General features: G+C 35.2%; 1 protein-coding gene across 1 annotated transcript; it reads left to right on the top strand.

Moving 5' to 3' along the window:
- Nucleotides 1–7,240: 7,240 nt before the first annotated feature.
- Nucleotides 7,241–11,449, top strand: LOC105134471 (subtilisin-like protease SBT3.5). Its single transcript, XM_011038890.1, has 11 exons — nt 7,241–7,515; nt 7,600–7,691; nt 7,994–8,091; nt 8,196–8,348; nt 8,424–8,535; nt 8,787–9,330; nt 9,654–9,751; nt 9,836–10,075; nt 10,279–10,393; nt 10,470–10,683; nt 10,756–11,449. The coding sequence occupies exons 1-11, from the start codon at nt 7,423–7,425 to the stop codon at nt 11,322–11,324; spliced, it is 2,328 nt and encodes a 775-aa protein (XP_011037192.1). The 5' UTR covers nt 7,241–7,422; the 3' UTR covers nt 11,325–11,449.
- The last annotated feature ends 656 nt before the right edge of the window (nt 11,450–12,105 follow it).

Raw genomic sequence — 12,105 nt, forward strand, 5'->3', positions numbered from 1 at the left:
GTTAAGGAGTTATTGATACTTCAAGTGCAAAATGAGAGAGATGATATAGAACCATGATAAAAATACACTTTTAAGTACTAGTCGAGAGTATTATCCAATTAGTTTTGAAAGAACAAGAAAAATATTGGAAAGCTCTCGTGTGTTGCAGTGAGAGAGATGCTGTGTATTTATATTAGTGGTTGATGTTTACAACTATCTAGTCTATAAAATATACATGGAAAGCAAATAATACTTCTATGATCAAGGTGTAATTACACTTGCTGATTTATCATGATCTGTAATTACACAGTTGCTGAATTGATGGTCTGCGATTACACACTTGCTAAATTGTTATGATATGCGACATTCATTTCCATAATAGGCCCCTTCAAGGTCAACAGGGATGGGTACATGTTGAGCTTGTCATGGAAGAAGGCAAATCTTACAGAAACGATTGGTTTCGTGAGATCATCAGCAAGTTGGCCTTTATTGGATATAAAACGAATTTCCAAGGTTTTTTGTTGAACTTTTTCCCTGATAAAATGGTAATCTATCTCCATATGTTTAGTTCGCACATGAAATACCGGATTAACAGCGAGATATATGGTGCCAATGTTGTCACACTATAGGAGTGGTTGTTGGGGTAAAATAATACTGATTTCATGCATTAGAGATTGCACCTAAAGTGATTCTGCTGTGACATGGTCAACTACACGGTACTCGGCTTCAGTGCAGGAATATACCACAATAGGTTATTTCTTTACGCTCCATAAGACTAACTTGTCACCAAAATAAATACAGAATCCTGAGGTGGACTTGCGATCATCCGGGCAGCCCGCCCAGTTAGTATCGGGGTAGATAGAGAGTAGTGTCAACTTTTTTGTCGAATAAGTAGTCTAAAATGAATTGAAAACTTAAAATACCAAAGTATCCTTTTTTACTACTGTCCAGTGGTCTTCTGTGGGTTTGTGAATGAATTGGTAGACTTTATTTATTGCAAAAGAGATATTTGGTCTAATTAGTGACAAATATTACAAAGCCTCCACTATACTAATATAATTGGAAGGGTCTGAGCAAGTGACTCCCTAGAATAGACATAATTTTTAAGACGAGGACATTGGAGATCAAATAGGTTTGGCATTTAACATATTTGTTCATTGGAGAAGATTGAAGATGTACTGGCTCTGTGAAAGGGGAAGGCTTACCAGTAGTTGATATGCTTCTATACCTAGAAAACATTTGAGGTGCTCGAGATCTTTGACGGTAAATTCTTGACTCAGATTGTTGATCAGTTGTGAGATGGTTAGTGGACTTGAGCAGGTGATTAGAATATCATCGAGATATACCAAGACGCACAATGAAATTGAACCTTGTCTGCAAATGAAAAAAGAAGTATCAGAGTAGAAGTTTATAAAGCCAAGAGATAGAAAATGCTTTTATAGTCATGGTACCAGGCTCTTGGAGCCTGTTTCAATCCATATAGGGCCTTGTGTAATCGATAAATATGATTTGGAAAACTGGGATGCACATAGACAAGTGATTGTTACATGTAAATCTCTTTAATTAAGTTGTCATGAAGGAATGTGTTTTGGACATCAATTTGATAAACTGACCACTAGTTTAAGACAACACAGTTGAGCATGATGTGAATGGTGGTGGACTTTATCACTAGGCTGGACATGTCATTGAAGTCAACTCCATGTTGTTGGTGATAACCTTTAGCAACAAGCCATGCCTTCCTCCATTTAAGAGAACTATCAGAATGATGTTTGGATTTAAAAATCCACATGGAGCCGACAATATTGAGACCAGGTGTGGTAGCAACTAAAGACCATGTACTGTTTCTCATGAGTGCAGTGAATTCTTCATCCATAGTTGCACGTGATTCTCGATGTTTGGAAGCTTTTGAATAACAGGTTGGAGATTCGGGTATTGTACCTATTACAAGAAAAGTTTATGGCAGAGGATATCAAATGGTTCCATCCATATTCTTCTTTGGTTTCACAATATTATTTTGAGATTATGTTACCATTTGATTAGGACAATGCTAAAGGAGATCTTCAGCAGCAGGGATTTATTGGGTTAGTTGTGTGTTGAGAGTAGGATTGGTAGGATGAGCAAAGGGATGGAAGGTGGGTGATGAGACGGTTGGAGAAGAAGAAGTAGAGAACGATGGGTAGAAAAATATTGGATAATCAATAGGAAGTAATGATGTTGGTGTTAATGAGTTTGTGGTTGAGGTTGTGTTAGTTTGTGGTAAGGGGTTGTGAGTCATATTATTTTTTAAAAAAGAAAGTGACAAAGTTGCATGTGAGGTGCATAAAGCTTGAATTAGCTTTGCATTGGAGTGAGCATAAAGGAAAATCCTTTCGTCGAAGATCACATGTCTTAAAACAAATACCTTGTAAATGGATGTATTAAGATAATTGAATACTCGATAGGAGTTGTTGTAACTAATAAAGACACAATATTTAGATCTGAAATCAAGTTTGTTACGATTAAAAGGGCAATGAAAAAGAAAACAAGCAAACCTAAAAATTTTTAGATAGGAAAAATCAGGAGCATGGTTGTATGGTTTTTTCAATGGTGAAATGCCAAGAAGGGTGGTCAGAAGGTGATTAATGAGATATGTGGCCATGAGAAAAGCGTCATCCCAGTAGGTGTGAGGAACATGATTGTGTGATAAAAGTGAGAGCTCTGTTTCAACGATGTGATAGTGTTTCCATTTAATTGATCCATTTTATTGGGATGTGTGAGGGAAAGTGATTTGGTGTTAAATGCCAATATTTATAAAATATATGTGAAGAGAGCTATACTCCCTACCTCAATCAGTATGTATAGATTTTATCTTGCAATTGAATTGGCGTTCAACAAGTTTTTGAAAAAAGCAAAATTTTTGCATAACATTAGATTTTGCTGAGATTGGAAATAACCAAGTATATTTGCTAAAATGATCAACAAATGAAAGATGGTATTTATTGCCATTGGTTGACATGATGAAAGATGGACTCCAAACATCAGAAAAAATTAATTTAAAAATATGAGTAGAGGTTGATTGAGAAATATAAAAAGAAAGATAATGACTCTTTCCTTGATGACAAGCCAAACAAATACTCAGAATTTTATTAGATGAAGTATGTAAGGAAAATTTAGAAATAAAATGCCAAACAATTTGATAGCAAAGATGTCCTATTCAGCAATGACAAACATCAAGAGGCGCTTGTTGAGATAGGTATGTTTGAGGATGGTTTCTAGGGGACATAAAGGTTGGAAAAATGTAAAGGCCATCTTTAGGCTTGCCGCGTAGAAGAATTCTCCCTGTTACCTTATCCTTCACCAAAAAAGAAAAAGAGTGAAATTCAAGATAAACATTGTTGTCACTCGTAAATTGGCTAACAAAAATCAAATCCATCTTAATATAAGGTACATGCAATAACTTATTTAAAATAAAAGAATTTATTGAGGTAAAAAGAGTGGTAGAACCAATATTTTTTATAGGTAAACCTGCCCCATTACCAACAAGAATCTGGTCGTTGCCAAGATAAGGTTTTGATTGCACAAACAGGTTGCTAATGTCATTAGTAATATGATTTGTTGAACTTATGTCCGGATACCAATTGGTGTCATATTGTGGTGAGGGAGATGTCAGATAAGTTGCCATATTATGGGGGTGCCTTGGTAGGCATGACCAAACCTGTAATAGCACTAAATGATAGTGTGACCAAGTTTTCCATAGACTTGGCATTGTGGTCTTTGATTGGAGGAGTAGTGTTAAGGTAGGCCATTTCTAACTCTATTTTCACGGCCCTTTCCTCTGTTGTGGAAACCATATGTCTGATTATAAGGGGAGTGTTACGGTTGCAAATATTTTCCACTGCGTGACCTGTAGTCATTCCTTGTGGCCACGTTCATCGAGCCAACAGAGGTGTCAGCGGTAATTTGTTATTGTTCTAGTCGTAACTCAAACGCAAGAAGATGGTTAGACATATCTTCTGAGGTCATTTTATCAATTTGAGCGGAAATTAACATGACAATAACATCATAAAAAGTATCAAGACCACTAAGAAGATAAGCTGTGAATTCATGGTTTTGAAGGGATTGTCCGATGGCAGATAAGTTGTTCGAGAATGATCTTATTTTTTAAAAGTAATCAGAAATGGACAAGTTACCTTTCTTGGAGAAGGAAAAAAATTATCGGGTTTGTATGGTGCGAGTAGAGGAGTGAGAGGAAAACATTCTCTTGAGGGCTACCCAGACTTCTCTTGAAGTTGAGAGACCAAAATGTGTGCCAAGATATTCTTTGATAAGGAAGAAACCAATGCACTTAGAACAACATGATCTTAATCAGTCCAGGTGATATAGTTGGGATTTGATATATCAGTGGGAGTGGTTTGAGAGGTTGTTGTTTCAGGATTAGGAATGGTAGGGCTAAGACACGATATTGTTCCATCAACAAACCCAAACAGGCGTTGACTACTGAGGTAGGGGATGGTTTGAGTTTTCTAGAAAAGATAATTATCCTTTGTAAGTTTAACTGTGAGGAGGCTATCGATGAGAGTAATTAATGAGTGAGATAAGGCCATATTGATGGATCAGAAAATAGAGGTTATGTTAAGCTTTGATACCAAGAAAGAAAAAGGAAAATACTGGAAAGCTTTCGTGTGTTACAATGAGAGAGATGTTGTGTATTTATATTAGTGGTTGATGTTTACAACTGTTTAGTCTATATAATATAAATAAAAAGCAAATAATAGACTCCTAAAATCAAAGTGTAATTACACTTGCTGATTTGTCATGATCTGCAATTACACACTTACTGAATTGTTATGATCTGCAATGATCATTGCCATAATAAATTTGCACATTAGTAAAAAATTAAATACTAAAAAATAGAGATGAATCTTGGGATGTATCCTAGGCCTAAAAGTTTGGAGTTTTTCAAAATCAACCTTAAAATTATACTATTTTAAAAAAATATTTTTCTAGAAAGAAATGCTCCCCAACAACAAAAACCATACATTTTGATTCTTCTAGTTTACAAATTCTATATTCACCCTTACTTTCAAACTAATCTTATGCTCAAGTAATGTGTGTTTGTGTATAATCTTAAACACAATATCTGGGTAACCTTTTCTATGGCACCGTTGCTTGCCACAAGATTAGTTAAATTAGTAAAAAAATTATTTCAATGTAAAAATTATTAGCTAAGATTTTAAAATATAATTTATATAATTCTTTAATATAATCTTTTAAGTAGAGACTCTCATCAAATAAAAGTCATTTGAACTTAAAATTTATATATATCTATATTATCTTATGCTTATTTTGTTATTAAATAAAATAAGATGATGAGATTCGAACTCGAAAACATATGGTCAAATAGGCTCTAATATGATGTCAAAAATTTTTCTCAACCCAAAATCTTAAGCAATTAAATAAATAAAATCTTAAAATATAATTTATATAATTTTCTTATAAAAAAATCTCCTTTCTAATTCTTTCTCAATAAATTAAATTATCCACAACTTAATCAAACGAATCAAGAAATTGCAAAAAAATAAAAAAGAAAGAATAGCATAGGGGCAATTGAGGACCATAATTTTTTATGGTGGACCAATATGCTTTGAGATCAAAAATTCTGTTTACTTTTGTATTTCAAAAATATTTTTTAAAAAAATTAATTATTTATTTAACTTCAAATTAATTTTTTTATTTTTTAAATTATTTTAATATGTTAATACCATAAATATTTTTTAAAAATAAAAAATATTATTTTAATATATTTTTAAATAAAAAAATACTTTAAAAAATAATTCATTCAGTACGAAATGGAATAACTTAAGATGATGGCATTCTTTCAATTCATTTTTCCATTTGATACCCGCCTTGAAGAACCAAAAGGTACATTACTTTCCGAAAGCAACTTACCTGAAATCTCATTGGCTATAACCCCTTTATACGGTATGCTTGTTTTTAATGTTCCGTTTGTCAAACTCTTGAAGATGGTTGTCGGTAAAGGACTCTTTCCAATGTCAACTACTACCAATCATCTTCTAGAGAATGATAACCGATGAAATACGCTTTGGTTGTTATGTTGGAAATGTAATGTGCAAAACTATGTGCATATTTGACATTAGGATAATTAACAATTATTTTTTAAAATATTTTTAGTTTTAAAATATATTAAAATAATATTTTTTATTTTTAATATTATCATATTAAAACGATATAAAATTATTAAAAAAATGAAATAAATAAAATATTCTAATATTAGACAAACATTGTTGGGTCAGCAAAGCAACAATTTTGCAATAGTGGTTGGGAGAGGGTGAGTTGTCAAACTGAAGTTATGCCATCCATATACTTGAGTAAGTTTCAATTAAGTCCATTTCCAGTGATTGCGCAAATGACACATTTAATCCTTCAAAATTATGCCTCTCTCTTCTCTTCGTTAGTGACATGTTAGTTTGTCCCGTTAAATTACAACTCGAATTCTCATGTTTCAATTTCCTTGTAGCTGTTTCCTTGCCAATTTCAACTACCCCAATTCCTTTTTAGTGCAACTTCATTAGTAGTTTTAAATAAACATTTGCTTCCGAAACTAAAATCTTCCCAAGTTTTTACTTGCATGGAACCAAAACTTGCAGTTTATGTTCATGAAAACTTGAGGAGAATGTCAGCGTCATGTGAGTTAATTCATGTTACTCTAGTTTGCTGGTATGAAAGTGTACTTGTAGTTTGCTGGTATCCATGAACAATTTATTGTTCTTTCGCAAATCAATACACACACAAAAAAAAAAGAAGAAGAAGAAGAGGAAGAGGAAGAGGAATTTCAAATTACCATCCCTTATATATATATATATCTCCTCATACGGCCTCCATGCTAAAGAATCACTCAAGCCATTGTCATAGTTGCATCCCATTTCTTTGTGTCATCATCATTTCATGTACAAAAGGAAGACAAGATTTGCACATCCAGGTGTGTGTATAATCACGAAGTGCATTGATGGTGTAGGATATGAGTGTCCCTTTTCAATGCTAAAAAAAATGTCTAAAAAAAATGTTAAGGACCCTTAACTACCGAAGTGTATGCTTCCTCAATTGTACTGGGCCGCTGGAAAGCTACTCCTCAGGATACACTGTCCTATTGACATTTACAGAAAATCAAGTCAACGCCACTTCTCAGTCTCCCCATATGCTTCCCCCGTGAAAAGACATTTAAACAGATAAATCCACATCTCATCAGACTTCAACAGCACAGCACACAGTTAGCACCAAACAGAGAAAACACACTCGACAGCCAATAATGCTAGTAGTAGGAGTAGTGAAGAAGGAGTGTAACCTTTACTGTGGGGTCCCCAAGCATATACTCAATAAAATGATATGATTCCGTAGCATATAAATCACACTGTTTATCACCTGGTTTTATGTTTCAGGTTTCTAATGGCTTCTTTATGGAGTCCTGGCATTTTCCTTGCTCATGTTCTTGCTCTACTGTTGAAGGCTTTGCCCCCAGTGATTCTTGCTGAAACCAATGTAAGTTTCTCTACTTGAGTTCAGCTATGTGTATCGATTTGTTTCTTTCATGGATTTCTCCGTGTTTAATCTTTATCTTGGCAGGTTTACATTGTGTACATGGGAGACAAACTCCATGACGAGCCTGAGCTGGTTCAAGAGTCCCATCATGAGCTTCTTGCTGATATTGTTGGAAGGTTTTATTTCTGGCTCTTTATAGCCTTCATTCCCATTTTTTTTAATTTGTTGATTTTACCTTAAAAACGCCCAGTTTTGCTATTACTTTTACCTTAAACACGTTCAGTTTTTATCTTTCTTGGTATCTATGTTCATAGGGATATCGAATGATTTTGCATGCCTTGGGCTTCTTTGATTTTGCTTTATGCAATTTCAGATGCATGAAATGTGTTTTTCACTGTTTTTAGCTCTGGATGCATTATTTGTGAGGTTTGATTAAGCAGTAAAGATAAATTAGCATCTTGTGGAATGGTTTTGACAGCAAAGACGCTGCAAAGGAATCGATTTTGTATAGCTACAAGCATGGATTTTCGGGATTCGCTGCCGTGTTAACCAAGTCCCAAGAGAAACTTATTGCAGGTGTTACAATGTTGGTGAAATTTGAAAACCGTTTTCACAGTCTATTTTTTTAATCTTAACAAGTCCCTGAAATTATTTTATTCTTTTTTGATGCACCAATACAGATTTCCCTGGAGTTGTTGGTGTTGTTCGAAACAGAATTATTAGTTCCCACACAACTAGGAGTTGGGATTTTCTACAAGTCAAGCCTCAACTTGTGGGTCGAATTTCCACGGGACATTCCGGGGCTGGTTCCATCATTGGTGTCATGGACACAGGTGAGTGGCAAGACGAAGGCATAGTTGTTTCTTAGACAATTTACTTATTCTTGATCTTACTTTCTTGTTGCATAGGTATATGGCCAGAGTCGAAAAGCTTCAGAGATGAGGGTATGGCAGAGGTGCCATCTCGTTGGAGAGGGATATGCCAAGAAGGAGAAGGATTTAATCGCTCGCATTGTAATAGGTTAGCTAATCATAGTCTATCCATATTCACTTTTTATCCGGGTTTCTATACTTCTAAACAGATACAAGATTTTTAGACATGTCAATTGGAAGTACATTCTCTTGTGTGATCTTAAATTCTGGTCATAAAGATAGTTAACTCAAATTGAAGAGGAATTAAACACTAGTAAATGGCTTCTGCTTATGAATTGTACTCTATCAAGGTTTCAGCAGGAATTTACTTGATGCTTACTGCTTGAATACTTTGGGTAGGAAAATCATTGGTGCTCGCTGGTATATTAAAGGTTATGAAGCTGAATTTGGAAAGCTAAATACGAGTGATGGGGATGAGTTCCTATCTCCTCGAGATGCTGGGGGCCATGGCACCCACACATCATCTACTGCAACTGGTGGTCTAGTGGAAAATGCAAGTTTTATGGGACTAGCTCAAGGATTGGCAAGAGGGGGTGCCCCATCAGCTTGGCTGGCTGTCTACAAAGTTTGCTGGGCTACAGGTGGCTGCGCTGAGGCAGATCTTCTTGCTGCATTTGATGATGCCATCTTTGATGGTGTGGATGTGCTATCAGTATCTCTTGGATCAGCACCTCCTCTTGCCACCTATGTTGAGGATGCAGTAGCTATTGGCTCCTTTTATGCTGTAGCTAAAGGAATTTCTGTAGTATGCTCTGCGGGGAATTCTGGTCCTTATCCTCAAACAATTACAAATACAGCTCCATGGGTTGTTACTGTAGCAGCAAGCACCATTGATCGAGCTTTCCCTACTATAATTACCCTGGGGAACAATCAAACCATTGTGGTACTTCTAAATTCTTTGCAGTCTAGAGAACTTGTGCATAGTTTGTATGTGAAATCAATTGGAACAAGCATGTCCAGCAAAAGTACAGAATGTAGATGCACTTGCACATATATAGTCAACCAAATAAAGAACACAGATGCCAACTTTCTTTATGCTTGGCTGCATTCTTCACAATTTTTTTTTATTAGTTACACAGAAGGGATATTTTTCATCTTAAGATGCCTGCTGAAGTTAAAATGATATGTACAGCGTTGTCACTGCTCACTGTAAATATATGGCAGCAAGCCTTACGGACTAGAAATAAATTTAATTTTCTCAAACAGGGCCAGGCTTTGTATACCGGGAAGAATGTAGACACTTTCCACCCTATTGTTTATGGAGAAGAGATTGTAGCTGATGACTCTGATGAAGATAGTGCAAGGTATAATACCCTTCTATTACTGGCATATCAAAATCCCAATTATTCTCAGAAAAGCCAGATTCTAATCGCTCGTACTTTTAACAGAGGTTGTGCTTCAGGAAGCCTGAATGCTACTTTAGCAAGAGGAAAAGTGATTCTGTGTTTTGAGTCTCGGTCACAGAGGTCAAATATCATTGCTAGAAGAACTGTATTAGATGTCAAGGGTGTTGGCCTTATATTCGCACAGTCTCCCACCAAGGATGTTACTTTGTCCTTGGACATTCCCTGTATCCAAGTGGACTTCGCAATAGGAACATATCTACTGACATACATGGAGTCAAGCAGGTAAAGTCTAACTCACTGCATTCAGTGAGAGTTCTTGACCAATTGCATTATTTGCACGAGTAGTGTATCCTTGTGTGTGTCTGCGAGCTTTGGAAAGGTATACTCATGCACCTTTGAAGTACTTTGCTGCTAAAATCTCTCTCCCTTAATACAAGAAGTTGCACAACTTGATTTTTACCTAAAGAAGTATATTTATGCGACAGAAATCCTGTAGTAAAGTTCAGCTTCACGAAAACAGTTATTGGACAACAGATATCCCCGGAAGTTGCATTCTTCTCTTCTCGAGGACCCAGTTCCATCTCCGCTACTGTATTGAAGGTAATGGACCTTTTATTAGACAAGGTCTATCGTTTTTTCCGTTTTAGTGATCAATGTGTTTCAATGTCTTCTGCAGCCTGACATTGCTGCTCCAGGGGTTAACATCTTGGCCTCTTGGTCTCCTGCCGCTTCACCTGCCATAATTGACAATGAAGCACGGCCCTTGGACTTCAAAATTGAATCAGGAACATCCATGTCTTGCCCCCATATATCCGGTGTTGTTGCTCTACTAAAAGCTGCACATCCAAAATGGAGTCCTGCTGCAATCAAGTCTGCACTAATCACAACAGGTAAGAAACCATATTCTTACTGCCAGTTTTCCCTCGATACTGGTTATATAAATGTGTCTTTATACTGCACAGCGTCTATAGAGGACGAATATGGTCAAAAGACAGTCGCTGAAGGAGCTCCACACAAGCAGGCTGATCCATTTGATTATGGCGGTGGTCATGTTGATCCTGAGAGAGCCATGCATCCTGGTCTCGTATTTGACATGGGCACCTCAGATTACATCCGCTTTCTTTGTGCCCTTGGCTACAATAATTCTGCAATCAGCTTAATGACCAGGACTCGCACCCGATGCAAGAAATCAACCACCTTTCTTGTAAATCTTAATTTGCCTTCTATTACCATTCCTGAGCTGAAGCAGAACTTAACTGTGTCAAGAACGGTCACAAATGTTGGTCCTATTACATCTATCTACGTTGCTCGCGTTCTAGCTCCAGCCGGCACACATGTGACAGTTGAGCCATCAGTTTTGTCATTTGATTCGATAAGAAAGAAGATCAAGTTTAAGGTAACCTTTTGTTCCATGTTGAGGATTCAAGGAAGATACTCGTTCGGAAATCTGTTTTGGGAAGATGGCTTTCATGTAGTGAGAATTCCTTTGATAGTTAGAACTGTAATTGATGATTTCTATGCAGAAATATGATCCAAAAGGGATTATCAGATTTTATGAGTAATTTGTCATTTGTTGATAATTCCTTGTAGCAAAATGTTGTTTGACATGGGAAGAGTTCATCCAGCTTTAAAATTCTAATGTGCCCATAGCCTCAACCTTCAATGTTTCCACTATAAATAAATGGAGGTTAATTATTTACTATAACCTGAAATGCAACAACACATTGATAGAATTTGTTTTAAGTGATTGGTGATGAATATTGTAATAGTGAAAAAACTAGAAAAATATAAAATTTAATATGGTTTGATAATATATTTATATTTACAAACAAGAACAAGAAAATTTATTTTCACTATATGTTCAATAGGATTATATAATGTATATTTATAGTAGATTTTATACTATCTATAAAAACCTAACTATTTAAGAAGATATTTGGCACTATATTTAAAAAGTGTTTTTTAAAAAAATTAAATTTTTTATAATTTAAATTAATATGTTTTTATATTTTTAAATCATCTGATATATTAATTTTAAAAATAATTTTTAAAAGAATAAAAAAATATTATTAATATATTTTTTCAAATAAAAATATTTTAAAAACTAATCATAACCACACTTTTAAACAGTAAACTCCACTTTGCTTGGTGCCCTCCATTTTTTTTCACTCCACCTCTCGCCACTCCAGCATTTTCATATGAGCCACAAACTATAATAGAATCGGATTTTATTTTTTTTGCAGTTTTTTATTTTTTATATCTTGGGGCTCTTTACATCTGATATTGATGGTTAAAGATTGAGCTATCTCCAT

Source organism: Populus euphratica, unplaced genomic scaffold (genome assembly GCF_000495115.2).
Source record: "Populus euphratica unplaced genomic scaffold, PopEup_1.0 scaffold104.1, whole genome shotgun sequence".
Lineage (NCBI taxonomy): Eukaryota > Viridiplantae > Streptophyta > Magnoliopsida > Malpighiales > Salicaceae > Populus > Populus euphratica.

What these genes read in the sequence shown, in the direction of transcription:
- LOC105134471 (XM_011038890.1), top strand. Translation starts at nt 7,423, where the DNA reads ATGGCTTCTTTATGGAGTCCTGGCATTTTCCTTGCTCATGTTCTTGCT. An exon ending in TGATTCTTGCTGAAACCAAT is followed by an intron (nt 7,516 to 7,599) that starts GTAAGTTTCTCT and finishes TTATCTTGGCAG; the next exon opens with GTTTACATTGTGTACATGGG. An exon ending in AATCGCTCGCATTGTAATAG is followed by an intron (nt 8,536 to 8,786) that starts GTTAGCTAATCA and finishes TACTTTGGGTAG; the next exon opens with GAAAATCATTGGTGCTCGCT.